Genomic DNA, 20,396 nt, shown 5'->3' with positions numbered 1-20,396 from the left:
ACTGAACAAAGTGCAATGGAAAATTTGTCACAGAAAATAGACTCGTGTTCCAGGTTTCATGTGTTTCCTTTTTTGAAAGCAGAATATTTTAAGTTCTGCTTCTGAAATGTGCAGTTAGTACAGAAATAGAAATAGGCAGGTAAATATAGATGCAATTTCTTAAGTGTCCAGATATGAGAAAGGTAGGCAAAAAAATCAAGACCATGGGGCCGGATGGGATCCACCCAAGGATACTGAGGGAGCTAGCAGAGGAGCTCACCAAGCCACTCTCCATTATTTATCAGCACTCATGGTTAACCGGGGAGGTCCCAGGTGACTGGAAACCAGCGAATTTGACGCCCCTCTACAAGAAGGGTCGGAAGGAGGATCCGGGGAACTACAGGCCTGTCAGCCTGACCTCAGTGCTGGGAAAGGTCATGGAGCAGATCGTCTTGAATACCATTATGCAGCACATGCGGGACAGCCAGTGGATCGGGCTCAGCCAGCATGGGTTTATGAAAGGGAGGTCCTGCCTCTCTAACCTGGTCTCCTTCTATGATAAGGTGACCTGCTTAGTGGATGAGGGAAAGGCTGTGGACGTTGTCTACTTTGACTTTAGTAAGGCCTTTGACGCTGTCTCCCACAGCACTCTCCTGGAGAAGCTGGCTGCTCATGGCTTGGACAAGTGCACCCTGTGGTGGGTTAAAAACTGGCTGGATGGCTGAGCCAAGAGAGTGGTGGTAAATGGAGTCAAATCCAGTTGGTGGCCAGTCACGAGTGGTGTTCCCCAGGGCTCAGTGTTGGGGCCGGTCCTGTTCAATATCTTCATTGATGATCTGGATGAGGGGATTGAGTGTACCCTCAGTAAGTTTGCAGATGACACCAAGCTGGGTGGAAGTGTCAATCTGCTGGAGGGCAGGAAGGCCCTACAGGGGGACCTGGACAGGCTGGATTGTTGGGCCGGAGCCAACAGTATGAGATTCAACAAGGCCAAGTGCCAGGTCCTGCACTTGGGTCACAACAACCCCATGCACCACTACAGGCCTGGGGAGGAGTGGCTGGAGAGCTGCCCAGCAGAGAAGGACCTGGGGGTGTTGGTTGACAGTCGGCTGAACATGAGCCGGCAGTGTGCCCAGGCATCGAAGAAGGCCAATGGCCTCCTGGCTTGTATCAGGAATAGTGTGGCCAGCAGGACCAGGGTGGCGATCCTGCCCCTGTACTCGGCACTGGTGAGGCTGTACCTCGAGTACTGTGTTCAGTTTTGGGCCCCTCACTACAAAAAAGACATTGAGGTTCTGGAGCATGTCCAGAGAAGGGCAACAAAGTTGGTGAAGGGTCTAGAGAACAAGTCGCTGAGGGAGCTGGGGTTGTTTAGCTTGGAGGAGGCTGAGGGGAGACCTTATCACTCTCTACAACTACCTGAAAGGAGGTTGTAGCAAGGCGGGGGTCAGTCTCTTCTCCCTGGTAACAAGCGACAGGACGAGAGGAAATGGCCTCAAGCTGCACCAGGGGAAGTTTAGGTTGAATATTAGGAAAAACTTCTTCAGCGAAAGGGTTGTCAGGCATTGGAACAGGCTGCCCAGGGAGGTGGTGGAGTCTCCATCCCTGGAAGTATTTAAAAGAAGGGTAGATGTGGTGCTTGAGGATATGGTTTAGTGGTGGACTTGGCAGTGACAGGTTAGCGGTTGGTCTCAATCTTAAGGGTCTTTTCCAACCTTAACAATTCTATGATTCTATAATTCTATTTAATTCTAAACAAGGCCAAAACATGCAGTCCTTTACTGTTTGTAAAAGTACGCAAACTTGAATAGCAGTCAGTTTGAAAAGTTAGTGTGCGTAGAGGGAGATGTGAATGTGAATATGTAATACGGAAACATAAGTAATGACAAACATTGTGCCTTTTGTGTTAGCCAAAAATTAAAATAATTAAAAATGCTGGGTTTAGCAATGCAAGTTGCCTTTAGTTTCAATGGCATACACACTTCAGTAAGGCAATCAACATAAAAACTGCTTTTAATCATATCTTTCTCCCCCTGCTCCTCAAAGAAAAAAAAATCTGTCTTACAGCTTGATTAAAATTAACTTTTTTGGAACCTAAAAATAGCAAAGCAAATAATACTGTCTGGAATTAAATCAAGCAACCTTGATCAAACAATTAACTCATCCTCTATTAAATCAATATTTGCTGATGCTAATACTGGAGCTAGTTCCAGTAGTTGGAATTATAGCCACTGATTTAGTGTCTTTATTACTAGTCATTAGGCTGCTGTCTTTCCCCAGTACTACTTCTTAAAGCTAGTACTTGGCTGACTTAGAGAAATTGGCCTAGATGATACCTACACTGCATGCTCCACACACTGCTAAAGCCTATTCGTAAGGCTGAAGGCCCTCTCTGATGGTGTGACTCAGTGGGGGTTGAAACGAGTTGAGGTGTGTGTTGCCACAGCCCAAGTTAGATCAACTGCTGTGGAGCCACAGCTTAACGCTATTTGAGCAAAACAATTTTTGATGATGTAAACCCTAACAAAAGCAGGGAGAATTCCTGCTGTTAAAATATCAGTATATTCTCTTTGGAATTTTTCTCAAGATAGTACTGCAGTTGTGCTTTTGTGGTAGCTTCAGCTCACAAAAGGTTTGTGTCACCCCTCCTCAGCAGCCCTTCTAGTAGGGCACTTAACTGTGACAAATTAGGAATTAAATTGCTCTGATGCGCTAACATGACCATGAAGCTCTCTACTAGACTTTTATTTATACTCTTTTCATTTGTATAATATGTTCTTTACTTCTTGGATCTGATTATGTTTTTGGCTGTTAAGTCCTCCTTAAACAATCTTAGAGGCTGATCTGATGCTTCTTATTGTTTGGGGAAGGATTTTCTTTGGCACACTCTCAGGTTTGCAGTAGCATCTCAGTGTTTGTTTTGGTCCTGAGTTAGCTGATCAGAAATTACTTCATCATTCTCCAGAACCTGAGGGATGTTTTGGTTCAGACCTAGCATTATGTAGTCCAACATATACCTAATGAACATACGTAACAAATTGGGAGACATAAAAGCAAAATTGCAGTAACAACAAATAATAAAGTTTGACAATGGACTTGCAATGTAAAATTTACTATAGGGCATCAGACTAGACTACCTTAATATTGCCTTCTGAACTTAAAATTTTTACATTACTCTTGAATCTACGTTTGTTAGCAAAAGGCATCCTGCTCCCAAGTATGTGTCTGTTATTAGGATTAAAAGATGGATTCTCTTCCCTTTGAAAGATGATAGGCCATAAAGAAAATTGCTATAACGTAAATTATGGAACTATTATTTTTGTCTATAACCCCCAAACCAGTGTCAAGGTAAATGGAGAAGGTACTTGAAGGAACACAAAACTATGAGGCTACCGTGTAATTTGGGAATTCTACTTTTCATTATTTTGTACGAAAACTAGTATGGGAAATAATGCATTTAATGCCATGACGTGTAGTGATCAGGAGAAAAAACATTCTGGGATCACAGTTTGTGAACCTGAAAGTGCTGTTCCTTTTCACTTCATGACTTTTTTCAGAGTTACTACTAGGAAGGATGTCTATCGTTATGCATCTAATAATGCAGGTGCAGTGGTGTAATTTAGTAGTGAGTAGGAAAGAGGAAAGGCCACGTGACTGTAACAGCCTATGTAGGTCACTTGCAAAACAATCCTGGATTATGTTGAGAAAGTCTAGCAAATACTGATCTAAAAGCTGATGATGACAGTGTAGTCTTTGCAGACATCTTAATATTGTTTATTTTGGCTACCTATAATGTGAGGACTTTTTTGAGATAGGTAGCTTTCCTCTCTGTACTATTGTCTTTATTAGCAGTCATCCAGATCTACAAGGGAGCTTGTCTGCTTCCTGTTATGTATTTGAAATGAAGTACCAACATATAGCTTTTTCTTTTTTAGGATATTCTATATGGATAAGCCCACACAGAATCTTTAAAAGTGTTTTTAATTTAAAATATTCTAACAGGAATCATTATACGTTATAGCTAAATTCAGCATTTCCTAGATACAGGTTTTTTTGCAGTGGTTAAGAGCCTTTTAAACTGTGTATTATCTTACAGGGCTGCAGCTTTTGGCAGGGGTTGTTATCAACAGTGCAACCTTTTACTGTAATAGAATGAGATTAACACAATTGCTTGGTTTAATTGCAGATTGGCAAAAGAAAAAGTTATGTATGAAAAAGAAGCAAAACAGCAAGAAGAAAAGATTGAAAGAATGAAAGCTGAAGCATGTGATGATTATGGAATTAAGAAGCAGGTAAACTATCTTAAAACTTGTTTTATAAAATCCCTCTTTGCTTTCATTTAATCATAGTCATCCTTAAATAAAAGAATCTTCTGTGCCTTTTTCCAGACTCTGTTATGTAAACACTGGACTAAAATCCTGTCAATTACAAAAGTCATAAGTATTTTTAGAAACTTCCTTTATTCCAGAACTGTTAAATTATAAGGAGACTGCTTATGGGTTACTTAGCACTTAGTGTCAGGGTGGGTATCACTCACTAACAGCATGTATGAGGCTGTCATGAACTTTCTTTCTCAGAAATACCAAGAACCTGAAAATACCTGGTCTGGATGCATTTAGGTAAACCAAGCGCTTGCTGCCAAGTGCAAATACTACAGTGAAGTGAGAATGCTTGATAGTCAATATGAATATGAAACATTTCAAGTCTTCAGTATCGTGGTATGCCTTTGGTAAAATCACAGACCTCGAGAGAGAACAATGGCTATGCAGCCACTCCTAGCAGTGGCTAGTGTTAGTAGTGAAGTCACTGACTAGCAAGGTGCATGCTGTAGTTTCATCTGCTTAAGAGTGTGGTTTAGTGTCACTATTATGACTAAATTTTTCTTGGAAGGTTCCCCAGAAAGGATAGTGGTTGCAGTCAGTACATGTCCTTTTGGGAGGAGGAGGAGTGTCCAACTTTCCTTCTCACTGAGAGAAGGCTTGGGTTTGGGAGATTTGTGTTTATTCTTTACAGGAGTGTGGCGTGACTGTGTTTAACTGTGGTCTTTATATTCTTTCAACCAAATATGTTATTATTAACCATGTGTTTTTCTCAAGCATTTCCAGATGTTATCTTTTAAACATTCACAGAAACTGAAACTGTAAATTAAAATTATTTTCACTTATTTTCGTTATCTGGTGGCCTTATGTTATAAAACCTAACCTATTGTTCTCCCATCTTCATTTTAAAACAATGGAAGAATAAGTTAAACAAAACTCAAATATAAAAATTAATGAGAAAGCCCTTTTAGAACAAGCTAAAACAACTTTTTTAGGAAGTTCACCTTTCAGTTCAGGTGTATAATGCCCTGTCTTGCTTTCATTATGCCATGGGAAGGAAATACAAATGAAGAATTTGTATACAAATAAAGACTTGTATATATAGAGTTGAGCTGTCTTCTCCCTCACCACGGACTGAGACACTAAGATCCTACAAAATAGTAGTCTTTCTGAAGATCTGCTGGTGCTAACAAGAACTAATGAATGCAATTCCCATTTTTAGTGTCCCCCATTCATCAGATTATTTGACCGCACCATGGTATTTTCAGTGACCTGCAAGATATCATCAAAGTCAAAAACCGCAGAGGCTGTGAACTGCTGCTGTGAAATGAAATGTTGCTCACTACTTGAAGGTATTCTCAGAGACCAATAACAAAAGCCTTCACAGAGAACAGCCTCCATTCATTCAGAAATTACCTGATTCGCCTCAAAAGCGATCAGTTCCTCCAATGTCTTAACTTCTTGTTCTTTTAGTGCACTTTGCATTCTGTTACGAACGATTTGGAGGCTCAGAAAGAATGCACACACTTTTCATAGGACAAAGTCTGTTACTCTTAAAGAAAATGATATAATACCAGGGGAGTTTGCTCAGAACCATATTTTGGATAGAGTTAATACTTTGAGATGTTCTTCAGGAAAATGTGTAGATACACCTTTTAAGAATTGCTTTTAGTTAATAGTTCCTAATCTGAATAATTACATTTATTTAAAAATATGGTTGTAGTCTTTATTTCAGTAATGAAATTGGGGGATGGGAATGAATTAAATCATTTGAGACTAGGAAAATAATTTTAACTATTATTTTATCTGAGGTGCCAGCTAAACCAGATATGCATATACAGATCAATCCAGAGTTGACAGAGGGATGCTTAAAGAGCTTAAAAGCATTACTTACCTCTTAATGTACTACGATTCTCATTTAGCTTTCTACTTACAACTCTGCAGTAGTACATACGCTTTAACAGTGCAGAAGTGACTATAGGAAATTTTACTTTAAAATCAATAATGCCATTCCTACAGTATATGTAGACTTTAGGGTGTGTCTGGTCTGTAAGAAGGGATCCATCCCTTTGTAGAACAACAGTTAGGGCCTGAATCAATATTTTTCTTCTAATTCCTTATACAGTGGGGTAGCTTGTGCCTTCTGTGAGCACAAGTCATCTCTGGCTGAGGCAGCAACCAGCAAGGGTAGCTGGCAGCCTTTACCTACTCTGTTCAGAACTTTTTTAATGAGGAGCAGATTCAATTTCTCTGATACGAGAAACTAAAAGGACAGTTTTTCTTGCACTGCTGGTATACACTGACGAAGATTGTAACTTGTGGACCCCATTATAGGGCACAAGACGACTTCATTATGGTAACCCAGGATAGTTCGCTTCCCCCTTAATCTGCCCCCACCTTTGCACGGGCACCAGTGTGACTGCAAATCTCAGAATTTGGACAGCAGGACTTGTACATCAACGAGTTCACTAATGAGCAAAATAGGCCACTGCATATGTATGATACGTTAATCAGCACAAGTTTTATTATACAGCCCTGGAGTGCTGTCCTTTGAGCTTCATCCCCGAGCAGGGCTCTGCTGCATTGAGTCCCTGTTTTGCTTACTACCAGTGTCCAGGGGCTCCCACTGTGGTAACGCTATGCTTTCAATAAAGCCGGAGCTTTCACTCCCTGAGTGTCTTACCTCAACCCTGAGGGATCCACACCTGCTTCTCACCCACAACACCCATGCATCACTACTGTCCTGGGCGAATGCTGTATTTGCACTGCTTGCTGTGTCTCAGCTCATGTACTGCAGCTGAATCCAAGCTGGGTGAAAACGACTTGTGGTAGGTTGAGTATCACAGGGAAGGAATATCTAGCATTGTGGGGCAAGGAAGCCCTTCCTTTTCCATCACTTACAGCTTATCTCAAAGAAAAAAAACAAAACCCTGTCTGCTATCATCTGGTTTTTGTCTGCAAAAGGCAGGTGAGAAGTTTAGAATTTAGGGAGAAGCTTGTACAATTCATTTAAGCCAAACTAGCAGGAAAAAAAGAAAAAACATAATAAATGAAGAGTAGTATTTGGGGGAAGAAAAACTATGAAAGAAAAACTTTCATATGTTTTTATATCTCAAAATCACACTATCCTTAACCATGAGACCTGTATGAAAAAGGGTGACTAAGTACTTTAATAAAATACTAGATTAAAAACAATTATAGTAAAAACTGAACTCTCATTTATAAAATTTATCAGGTTTGTAGAAGTTAGGAAAAAATATTAAAAGGCTTTTGATGTATTCCACCAGGTGTAAATTCTGCATATAGTTTCTTTAGAGGGTCATGAAGAACCATGACTAGTGGCAGCAAGTAGTGCAGTTGTACCTCCCTGTGGATTTTTTTGCAATGAAGCCTTAGTTTCTACATGGTTGTAACAGTTCTCAATATATGAAGACTTTACACAGAGCTTCGTAATACTTTATTTGTAATAGAAACTTTTCACACTGTAATCAGTCGTGAGTGCAGACTGATGATAGGAACCAGTAGTTTTCTGTATTCCTGTGATTGTGTATGTGTCTCATACAAAAATAAACAACCTTTCCTACCTAATGCTTTTATCCTCAGGCTTGTGAGTGTGGGAGAAGCCTGAAGTATCTACTCCTTGTTTCCTCTCAGTGGGATTATAGATCTACTCTAGAGTTTTTGTTAACTGTCAGCATTTTTACTGAAAAAATTATAGATTTCCATTTTTAAAAAAATAGCTATCTTACAGTTCCAAATTAATTCTTGTGTAATATCATTTCCAGATTAATTAAAAATCTAATGGACTTAACATAGAATTTAATATCTGCATGCCAGAGAGTTCATAAGAGTGCATGAAGTGTATCTTGCCAATAAAGTTTTTTAAAAATATTAGTGAAAACGGTGCTATTTCTCTTGCTTTGTTCAGTGAAAGTTGAGTGTCTCCTGAAACAGCTAAAAAGAAATACATTTGGAAACAACGTATATTGTTTTGAAAATTACTGTGAAAGATAAGACTTTGCTGCTAATCTTGTTACTGGAGGAGTTCTCACTGAAAGGAACATTGTAATGTTCTCTTTTTCATTTTTAAATGTCCATTTAGCCTCAAAGAAATACTCTGGTTAGCTCAGTTGGCTTTTTACATTTTTAGCTCTTTCTACCCCACACCCGATTGGTTCAAAGTTTCATTATTCTCACCAGTCAAGTACAGTAATATTAGATGATTAGATGAACATACTGGCTCTAGTTGCGTATGTAAAGAGGCAGTAGAAATGCTAATGAAGAGTCTAATGCTCCTCCTTATGCATTTGGACAGTATCCATAACAAGTTAGCACAAAGATATATTTAATGTTAAGAAATAAAGAAACAGTTTGTTTCCTTAAAAGCTAGCAAGTTGGAATTATCTGTGCTAAGTACAGAATAATATTCCTAACATACAACTGGTATTAAAAACGCTTTCAAACTTCAGTGTTATTGCCTAATGTGCTTTCTGAAAGAGACCAAATCAAGAAAAAAACATTACTGCGATCTTCCTTTTTCCCTTCTGTTTTCCAAAGGCTGTTTTCCTTTTTATCTAGGCAGGTGTAAATACCTCTTGGATTCCAGACTACAGGCACTCATACAGTATTTGGAATAAGTTAGTACAGCAACATTCCTATGGTAGAAAAGATCTACCATCAAGATGGGACGCAATTAATTTTTTCTTCGGTTGGGCTCACTTTTCCTGTGCTCTAGAGGGAGGAAAAAAATCTGGACTTGACTTTTCTGCCTTCTATCTATTTAGGGAACTTCCCACACCTGTTGTTCTTCGAGTTTTAGCACAAATGTTTCCTCAAGTATTTTGTCTCCACAAACAGATGAGGGATTCCTCCCAAACCTTCAACCTTATTCTAAAACATCTCCTAAGCAGCCTGCTACCTTTCAGCAAAGCACGTGTTACATTAAGCAGGGATTCAGGATGTCTATCTTATCTTAACAAACAACCAAGCAAACCCAGCCTTCTCAACCCTCCCTCAAGCTTAACCTCCTCCACAAAAAGTTGAGGGGGTGGGCAGGGAGAAAATGTGGCTATTTCTTCTAACAAGGCTAGGCCATTCTTGGTGGGAAAGCAACTCTTTGTCAGTGTTTTCTTTACACCACTCCCAAAGCAACCTCTTCATTCAGATGTTTTACCACCTCTCACCTGTTTACAGGGTGAGGTTTATACTTGCATCGACATGGATCTGTTCAGGTAGAATTTTGAGTTGCTGGAAGAAAATGTGATGCCTGCTGATTAAATGACAACTTTCTGTAATGGAAAATTCCATTATCAAATTCTCTAAGTTAATTTTGAAGGAGAAATATATTAATTTATGATACAGCATATTTAATTAAAAACTTTTTCAGTGGAGGAGATGGAGTTTTGCTTCTGTTGTCTGAAAAGATCTCCATTATTTAGCTTTGAGTCATGTGGTGTTATCCTTCACCCCCCAACACTGACAATGAAGACAACCTTCTAGTAGTACATCAGTGGAAAACAGCCAGTGACAAACTGTTTTCCAAAAAGACCAAAGGAACCTTTCTGCCTTTTATGTCCTAAAGTGATCCGCTTTGGAAGAAACAGGATTGGCCATCACCTGAGAGGAGCTGCACAGAAAGCTTGTTTGAAATAGTGAGGCATTAGATCTAGAGGGTTTTCTCCTCCTCCAGCTTTCTTGCTACAAATGGTAGGTGGCCATATCAGTTCTTGAAATGCATAAGAACTATAGAAACAAAACAATGTTCTCCAATTCTTTATTGCAAGCTTGTCTTCGTGGTCCTTCAGAAGAGTTTTGAGCAATGTATTTGATAACTCACCTACAACAGACTGCAGTATGCTCTTGTATCCAATGTTTGTGGATAGCTCAGGCTTCTTTTGGGCCTGCTATGTGAAAATAAAACAAGTTGCTTCAAAGGAAGTAGAATAAAGTTGGTTTCCTACAAAGACAGAGAGTGTGTGTGTGTGTGTCTCTGTGTGTGTGTGTGCGTGTGTGCGCGCGTGCGCGTGTTCGTTCAGGTTTTTTCCCTTCATGCTGTCTGTCCTCTGAAATCCCTATGCCCTCCTGGCCCAGCACATTGTGCCTTTATTTTCCCTGATTACCACTGAGGCAAGAAGCAATACCACCCTGTGGATCTCAGTTACAAATATGTTAATTAGCCAACCAGTAGTCTTACCATGACTGTTTACTTTGTGCTACAGTCTTTTCCTTAGTAGGGTTATTAATTTTGGAACTGTTGGTGTTTGTGTTACTTAGATATGTCCTTTTCCCTTTTGGGTCTCTACCCTTCTATCAGATATGGCTGTATATCGTGGTTTAGCCCAGTCAGCAACCGAGCACCACGCAGCTGCTCGCTCACTCCCTCCTGGTGGGACGGGGGAGAGAATTGGAAGAGTAAAAGTGAGGCAACTCATGGGCTGAGATAAAGACAGCTTACTAGGTAAAGCAAAAGCTGTGCGCAGAAGCACAGCAAAACAAGGAATTCATTCAGTACTTCCCATGGGCAGGCAGGTGTTAAGCCGTCTCCAGGAAAGCAGGGCTCCATCACGAGTAACGGTTACATGGGAAGACAAGAGCTATCACCGCAAACGTCCCCTCCTTCCTCCTCCTTCCCCCAGCATTATATACTGAGCATGACATCATATGGTACGGAATATCCCTTGGGTCAGCTGTCCCAGCTGTGTTCTTTCCCAGCTTCTTGTGCACCTGGCAGAGCATGGGGAGCTGAAAAAGTCCTTGACCAGTGTAAGTGCTACTTAGCAACAACTAAAACACCTCCGCATTATCACCACTGTTTCCAGCACGAATCCAAAACACAGTCCCATACTAGCTACTACGAAGAAGTTTGACTCTATTCCAGCTGAAACCAGGACACTGTAGTCAATGGATACCATGTGTTTTACAGAGTTTCTGATGAAAAGTAGTTCAAACAAGTAGCACTTTTCTGAGCAAACTGAATTATTTGAATCTTATTTTTATTCTCCCTACCCCATCTTTGAGCAGATCCATGCTGTTATGATTATCTGTGCAGCAGTCAAAGGGCAAGTGATTATGAAGCAGTATTTAAAAGCATGTGTATATATTTCATACATATCTGACTCACATGTCTTTTTTTTTTTGCCTGTCTTCTGTGTTTAGACCAATACTCATGCATACAAAACAGTATTGTCATTATACCTTGTGACACAGTAGTTTATTAAGCTGTCCTTCTAAGATCAAGGAAAGACAGACACCCCTTTGGAGTTTTTAATATTGTTGTTTTTCAGATTATTTGTGGACCTGAGTATTTCTCAATCTCTTGCTTAGGTGTCAGCTGGGGGAAAAAAAACCAAAGCAAAACAAAGCCCAACAAACTCTGCTTCCATCTTTTTGAAGCTGACAAAACTGTTGTCCCCATTATACATGTCAGGCTGACCAAAATGCTTCCTGTTGCAGAATACTCAGTATTGACATGCATAAGCAGTAATATTTTTTCATATTCTTAAATTAGAAAGGTTTCAGTGTAAATGCTTGGGTGATCCAAAAAGTAGAGAATCTGCCTCATGAGCAGCTTTGATTGACCTAAAGGTGAAATAAAGCTTTGAACTTTTATTGTGGGACCTGCTAAGAATCAAAGTTGTTTAGTTGTTTATGTTTAAAGCCTTGGGCTTAACTATCCCCTCAGCTGTTTCTCATACAGTCATGGTCAGCCTTTGAGCTTATTTTGAATGTGTAAAGTAATTGTCTGATTTTAGTTATGGTGCCCTTTAAGCAACTGGTAGATGGATCTGTGTCTTTGCATCTATTCTGCTTTATTGTCACTGCAATCTGGAATTTATGGAACACAGATTGAAGGCTATTGACAGTGCACTATGCACACCGCTCTTTGACATCTGATGCAATTTTTTAAAATCCACATTATGTTTAGTAAATATGCTCTATACACCCCAACAGTTAGAAAGCTCCATCACACCTGAGGAACCCGCTTTTCTTTTTAAAAGGTGCCAGACATCTGCTCCCTTACTGGACGTATCTTCAATGCTGAAAGACGACTGATGGGAAGTGTGGCTGGTTGAAGGGATTTGTTTAACTGGCTTTTTCAGTACCCTTAAACGAAAGGGGATGTCATCCTCACTGTAACCACAATAGCTCTTTTGGACCCATGTCCACTTACGGACAACAAATTCAATTTGCTTCTCCCTGTACGTATTCTTGTGCTTTATTGCTTTTGTATTAACACTGAATTAAGATGCACTGCAGTTACTCCAGTTTTGAATATTTCTGTTTGGCATTGTAATTAACAGATATTTATGGTTCTTGCAAAGTTAGATCAGTTCCATGTAATAACTTCCTCTGGGGCCTGGTTATAATTTAAACTCCTTAGACTTCAGTCAGAAAGTTTGATAGAACTTGGAGAGCAAACACTATCAAAATTCCAGTCCTAAAGCTTACCTCATTATTTAGGCTTTTGACTTTGCTTTATTATGTACATTTGTAACAGTAAATGGTCTATCTGGAATTAATCACCATTACTTCAAAAGTGTGTTCTATGCAGAAGTAACAATGTTTGTGTAGGTGGTTTAGTAATCAACTAATAACATTTGTTCCACAGAATTCCTGTTCCAATTTCCAACTATTTTCACCTACTGAATATAGTTCCAAGATTTATCGTTCTTCTGGTTTTTTATTTACTATTGCATAACTGCAGGCAAATGTAAATAAAAACTGAGGAACCCCTTTGGATCTCAGCCAAGTTCTGTTTTGAACAGACAGATTGGGGTAGTTTTGTTCTTTTCTTCCTGCGGCCAGGACTACAGTTTACAGATTCTAGATTTATGTGCCTTCCCAAATCACTTATTGAGTGGCATATATCAAATAAGTTACTACTTTTCATATCATCTACCAGCTTTACAATACAGAACTATTTAGCAATATTAGACCAAGGAGGTATTCTTTATTGAACAGGCTTCTACTACATAAAGCAGAAGGCATAATCTCATGCAGTTTATGGCACACCTCATTCTATCAAAGTTACAAACCTTTATTTATTCATTCGCTACTGAACGTGTAATATGAAGAGTCTTATTTTTAATACAGTCCCATGCTGAATGCTTAAAAGAAAAGTGATCACACAAATGAGAACTAGAACTTGGGGATGCTTAACTTTTTATTTTTAAAAATTTTTCACCCATCTTTGCTTCACTGAAGTAGGTTTTGCCCTATATTCTCTGAAAGTTAGAAACAAAGTTTTTAAACCTTTCCTCTCAGAAATTATTTGAACGAAGAACTTAAATATATGACACTTAAAAACATGGTGATAATATCTTACTATGTAAGGCCTTCCTGTAGGCATGGACACATTGTTAGCTATAGCTTATCTTCCCTTTTACAATGATCCTTTGGTACAGCAGCACTAATACTGAAAGGAAAATATAATGCAGGAATGCCAGAATGAAGTAAGCCATTTAAAGGGAACGCCTTCTGTTGCACATAATCCTGAATGCATAAGAGGTTTCCTATTTACATATCTAACAGATTTTCATTTCTAAATAGATGTAACATTACTGAACAACTCTGTACAGCCTTTCTTCTCAGTGGTTGGATTTCAGATCCAGAAACGTTCCATGAAATAAATACTCCCTTGTTTAAACATGAAGTTGTTTTCTGTAGGAGGAGGCCAGGACATTCAGATTCAGTGGGGTGCCAGTTTAGTAATTTTGTTCAAAGTGCATGGTGAGAATAATCTTTCTTCTAAAATGAAGCACAAGGATAAATAATAACTTTTTATGCATGATAAGCATCAAAAATACGAGCCTGCTGGTCTTTGCTTTTCATTTTTCTTTACCGTTGTATTTCAGTCAGAGCCTCCTGCAGTGTGCACACAACGTGATCAATAACTCAATAGCTTTTTTCATGCAGTAATTATCTCTATGTGGTATTATCTGAACACTGTTTTTCTTTATTACCTAAAAGATGCAGGGAGATATTTATATAACCAGCTGATCCCATTTTGGATGAAACTGCTTCACGACAGCAGGAGAAAGTTTGTTTTAAATAGCCTTTTTAACAAATGCTGTATAGAAAGCTTACCAGGCAGTATTTTTTTTCTAAGGGAAAAATTACACCAAATACTCTTTTGCACTTAATACTTTATGTTTAATTAAGCAAAAAATAAATGGAAGTGTCTTAATTTGCAGGAGAGTTTTAAGCAATTATGGTGAGTGTCTTTTAATAAAAAAAAGCCTATTCAGAAAACAGGTACAACTATCCTGAAGTTCCTAGATAATGACTGGACTACTGATTTTTCAGAGTAAAGACTTATATTAAAAAACCACATTCCTATCTGGAATACATTGTCATTTCATTGGCTTCTAATTTTTTATAGATTGAGATCTTACAAGAGTCACGAATGATGATTCCGGACTGCCAGCGCAGATTAGAAGTTGCACATGCAGATCTTACTCAACTACTAGTGAGTATAGCACCATAACCCACCAATCAAGAAACATACCGATACTTCTTTTTAAATAACTGTCTTTGCAGAGTGGTCTTCAGCCTATGAAAACTGTATATGTTAGAATATTAGAAGCTGTCTTTAAGGGAATGTGCACTCAACATACACAAATACTGAACTGCTAGAATGGACTCCTGTGCTAGTTACATGATCAGCAAAAATAGTTCACCCATGTTAGGTAGTTTTCTAGATAGTGTAGATGTATATAAATGCTTGTAGTGAAATGAAATAGTCAAAATACTTTTTACTACTTTTATTATGCTATGGTCAATAAAAAAAATACAGCTGAGTACTGCTTATATGATTTATTAATGAGGTGAGCACTAGTGCCATGATTTTGAGATAGGAATACCTGCAGGAACAAATAGTATCTTGTACAGATAGTATAGTTTCACTGAACCTAAGGTTGGAGATCATCATGCTTATTTTAAAAGCTGCCTTCTCATCAAGAATTCAGCTACACATGTAAATACTACTGTGAGGATAAAAATACCTACCATAAATTAAGCCCCAGACACATTTACTGGCAAAAACGCAACCCCTTCTCAAAGGAAAACTCAAGATGTCTTATCCTCAGGTAGTATGCATCTACTGTTTTACAGACTAAATGCTCAGTACCTGACAAGATTTAGGGTCCTTTTGTCGTTGAACTAGTTACTTGACAGTTAGCTTGTTTAGATTTCATCTGGCACACAGAAGTGGTGCTATTGATTCATAGTGTGCTGTACAAACTTAAAACAAGAAATGGGGGAAGTTAGTATTGTTTTTGAGAATTTGGAAGTCTTTAAGGGTTGGTTTCTGTGCTTAGCTCACCTTCAATGCTTTTATTTTAATAACTCTATAGTAGTATGTTTTTTCAATTGTCAATCTGCTTAAGCTTTTTCCTGATGGTACTCTTGTTCTGAGGTTTGTTGTTATTGTTTCCAGTTATGCTATCCTTGGTTTTAAATATTTAACAGAATAAAATAAAGATATGCATAGACAGCCATTATACTGGACCTTAAGTAGGACAAAAGAAATTACCTGTGCTTTGAGTCACAGATAACTAATGTTTTTGGTAATGATACAGCCCTCATTTCAGAGAATCATAGAATGATTTAGGTTGGAAGGGACCTTTAAAGGTCATCTAGTCCAGCCGCCTGCAATGAACAGGCCATCTTCAACTGATTGGGTTGCTCAGAGCCCCATCCAGCCTGACCGTGAATGTTTCCAGGGATGGGGCATCAACCACCTCACTGGGAAACCTGTGCCAGTGTTTCACCACCCTCATTGTAAAAAATTTCTTCCTTATATCCAGTCTGAATCTACCCTCTTATAGTTTAAAGCCATTACCCCTTGTCTTATCGCTACAGGCCCTAATAAAAATTCTGTCACCATCCTTCTTTTAAGCCCCTTCTAAGTATGAAAGGCTGCAACAAGGTCTCCCTAGAGCCTTCTCTTCTCCAGGCTGAACAACCCCAACTGTCTCAGCCTGTCCTCATAGCAGAGGGGCTCCAGCCCTCGGATCATTTTTGTGGCCCTCCTCTGGACCCGCTCCAACAGTTCTACGTCCTTGCTGTGCTGAGGGCTCCAGAGCTGGATGCAGCACTGCAGGTGGGCTCTCACTAGAATGGAACAGAGCAGCAGAATCACCTCCCTCAACCTGCTGACCATGCTTCTTTTGGTGCAGCCCAGGATATGGTTGGATTTCTGGGCTTCAAGCACACATTGTGACTCATGTCCAGCTTTTCATCCACTAGTACCCCCAAGTCCTTCTCCACAGGGCTGCTCTCAATCCCTTCATCCCCCAGCCTGTATTGATACTGGGGGTTGTCCCAGTCTTGCACTTGGCCTTGTTGAACCTCATGAGGTTGTCACAGGCCTACCTCTCCAGCTTGTCCTGGATGCCTGTCCTTCTGGCGTGTCAACTGCACCACTCAGCTTGGTGTCATCTGCAAACTTGCTGAGGGTGCACTCGATCCCACTATGTCATTGATGAAGACCAGTACCGGTCCCACTAAAAACCCCTGAGGGGCACCACTTGTCACCAGTCTCCATCGAGACATTGAGCCGTTGACCAATACCCTCTGGATGTGACCATCCAACCAATTCCTTATCCACTGAACAGTCCACCCATCAAATCCGTATCTCCCCAGTTGAGAGAGAAGGATGCTGTGGGGGACTGTGTTGAAGGCCTTACGGAAGTCCAGACAGATTACATCAGTGGACAGGGGAAGAGGAATGGATGTTGTCACTCCATCACAGAAGGCCAGTAGGTTGGTAAGACAGGACTTGCCCTTGGTGAAGCCATGCTGGCTGCCTTGAATCACCTCCCTGTCCTGCATGTGCCTTCGCAGAGCTTCAAGGAGGATTTGTTCCATGATCTTCCCAGGCACAGAGGTGAGGCTGACAGGTCAGCAGCTCCCAGGGTCTTTCCTCCCTTTTTAAAAATGGGTGCAATATTTCCCTTTTTCCAGCCACTCAGGACTTCACCTGACTGCCAGGACTTTCCAAATATCATGGAAAGCAGCTTGTCAACTATATCAGCCAATTCCCTCAGGGCTCTGCGATGCATCTCATCAAGTCCCATAGACTTGTGTATCTTCAGGATCCTCAGGTGGTCACAAACCTGGTTTTCTCTTACAGTGGGAGGGGCTTTGCTTCTCCAGTCCCTGTCTTGCAGTCTATCCACTCAAGAGGTCTGGAAAGAGAAGCCAATTGTGCCAATGAAGATGGAGGCAAAAAAAATTGTTGAGTACCTCAGCCTTCTCCTTATCTGTTGTTACCTTTTTTTTTTTTCACAGTTACCTTCTTAAATTTAATCCCATGTAAATTATTTTCAAAGTACTCAAAAATTTCATTTTTGATTCCAGGAAAATGAAAAAGAATTGGAAGAAGCCGAAGAGTACAAAGAAGCACGTTCCATACTGGAGTCAGTGAAGCTGGAAGCATAGAAGTTTTTCAGTATTCTCTTTGTATGCATTAGCACTGGGTCCATTCCACACTTTAATTTGACTATGGCTCTATTACTATTGTTGACTTGCTAAGGTTCCCTTTATGCAAACCAGCCTTTCTCAAACTGCAAGATATATCAAATAAAGGGTGTTCTGAAACTTCTGTGTTCCATATTCAGGCAAAATAGAAACATTATCAGTTCAGTTCACTTAAATTACAAAAAGGAAAAACAGCACTGATTTAATGTAAGTGTAATAGCTAATATACAGAACTTAATCTGTACAATTAAGGCTAAGAAACAAAGTTGAGCTATGTAAGGAATGTGAGGGACCAATATATACTTTCGAATGAGATAAAATGGTTTGGGTTGCAAGGGGCCTTAAGGATTCATCTAATTCCAACTTCCCTGCTGTGGGCTTTACAAGCACCTTATACTGAAATAATTTCAAGCCATTACGGCATAACAATCTGTAGTGAAAAAGGAGATGGACTACCTGACCCTTCAAAGTCACCCACCTTTTTTCTACAATGTAATTTATCTGTAATTTTATCAAGTATGTACTCCTTGTTTACCTTTGAGCTCATGACAGAATTAAGAGCTGATTCCAAATCTTTCTCAGGTTGCCTGGGGTTGATTTGTAGAGCCCTATTCATACTATTACCATGGATCAAAAATCTGTTACTTTTTCAAGAAACTGAATTTAGCAGCTGACTCGTATGTTGTCAGGTGGATCTGCTGGTAAGAGTTCTGGACTGAATGCTTTTCCTGAAAGCACCTTGGCCTAAGTGAGGGCAGTTTTTTGTTTTGGGTTTTTGGTTGTTTTTTTTTTTTTTTGAACAAAGCTTAAACCCCGGAAGTTGGAAGAGAACTAATGGGTAAGGGAACAATGCTTGATCTGCTTGGAAGACCATTGAAACATTATGTACAAAAGCTGTGGTTCTTTCAGAATAGCTTCTCTAAACAGTAAGCTCTGATTATGAACAAGAAAGCTTTTTACTTTACTTTTCCTAGTTTGAAAGTGTTCCGGCATGTTCCTTAAAGGCACAAGAAAGCAGAGTGTACCTTTTGTGTGGTGCTATATTGAATACTCTTAATAAAATTTTTTGTTAATTTGCCTGAGTTTGGGTAAACTGCAGTTTCAGTACCTCTGCTTGTGTGCCTTAAGCACCTTGAGAGTAATAAGTATACTTCTCCATCACTCTTAAGTACTGTTCAGACAGATTATCAACACCACAAGATTTCTGATCGACTGCAGAATAATCTACTTTTGAAATTACTCCAGACCAGTACTAGACAGTGCTAAGAGATGAAACCTTTTTGTGACACCACCATGGTTTCGTAAGAGCTCATGCACACTTTCTTACCAGCATTGTGTCCTAGGCACGCAACTGCCAAACAGACACTGCCTGGTTCACAGCTCAAATGAACTGCTATTGAGAACATCATCTGTCTTTGAATACTCATTTCAGCCAGCTTCTTCAATGGACCATCACCAGGAAAGGTGGCTGGAGTGTACAAAGCAGGTCACATGTCTTAGCTGACCGGCTGCAGGCAGCATAACAGTAACTCTCTGCTTGCAGCCATTGAGTGGAGTGTGGTGAGTAAATGCTGACTTGAAAAGGAGGTCTGGGGAGGTGTCAAGTCTGCTGGGTAAATCAAAATTTAAAATACAAATTATTCTTCACATGAAAATACACACTTCCTGACAACAAACCCACATAAAAATGTTGCACAGTTGCCGAGTACCACAAAAGATACAGGTCAGCTTGAAAGCTTAACAGAGGCATGACCTATAGTAGCCAAAGGAAAGCAGCACTGTGGTATGGCTTAAGTTGGCATTTAGAGTTAAAGGAGCATGGGACTGAGTAGCTACCATATAAACCAGGCTCCAGGGAAACATTTGGTGCGATAGTTTCCAGGGTAGAGTAGTTTTTCATGTTTGCATAATACTTCTCTGTCCAAGCTGTTTTCCAGCTCCCTCCAACTGCATCATGAACCAAGATGATATACTCCCCTGTCGATTTCTTCTGTCTTACTAAGTTCTCCAAAAGACTGAGGATGCTGTGTTGTATAGAAAATAGCTAGCCTCACTGATGGAAATCAAGGTAAAGTCATACCTGAAAGGACTTGCTCTCTTGTCTCCAGATGCCTCTGGAAGTGTCTAACTTCTAAAAGGACAGCAGCATATACCTGTAAAAACTGTACCAAAAATTGTGACATGCAGCAACAACAGAGGGCCAGCCCCTGAAGGGTGATTAGCAAAGCCATACAGATAACATTACTTATGCCAGCAGAACAGCTGATCCAGCGGTGTGTTATGGTAGACCACATTTTTCCAGTGCTGCTTTCCAGTGGCCAGGTGCAGATTTATTCATAAATATGATTATTTTCCCTAACAAAGCATTTATCACTTACACTGGATCCAAGTTCCATAGCAAAGTAAAATACAGAAAACTAAGCATAAGCTGTAGTATTGTTACTACCCTCCCACGTCCCAAACTCCGGAAGCAGTAGCACACCAAGTGATAGCATGTTATTTCTAATTTTAAAGTTACCTACTCCTTTTGGAGATACTTAGACTACGTTAGCAAATACAACAGACCATCCCAAAAAAAGAAGAATCATGCGGGCAACATTTTTGACCTCTGTCCTC

The 20,396-nt window shown here is 39.7% G+C and overlaps 1 protein-coding gene across 1 annotated transcript in view; it reads left to right on the top strand.

Annotated features, from left to right (window-relative positions):
- Positions 1–18,862, top strand: part of TBCA (tubulin folding cofactor A) — a 33,876-nt gene extending 15,014 nt beyond the window's left edge. Inside the window, exons 2-4 of the mRNA XM_075078445.1 lie at positions 4,166–4,271; positions 14,680–14,766; positions 17,661–18,862. Of these exons, the coding sequence (XP_074934546.1) occupies positions 4,166–4,271; positions 14,680–14,766; positions 17,661–17,741 (274 nt within the window). The 3' untranslated portion in view covers positions 17,742–18,862. The remainder of the gene's footprint in view (positions 1–4,165; positions 4,272–14,679; positions 14,767–17,660) is intronic.
- The last annotated feature ends 1,534 nt before the right edge of the window (positions 18,863–20,396 follow it).

The sequence above is a fragment of the Phalacrocorax aristotelis genome, chromosome Z (genome assembly GCF_949628215.1).
Source record: "Phalacrocorax aristotelis chromosome Z, bGulAri2.1, whole genome shotgun sequence".
Taxonomy (NCBI): domain Eukaryota; kingdom Metazoa; phylum Chordata; class Aves; order Suliformes; family Phalacrocoracidae; genus Phalacrocorax; species Phalacrocorax aristotelis.
Note: the sequence above shows the minus strand (reverse complement) of the source record. Positions and strands in the feature narration are given on the sequence as shown.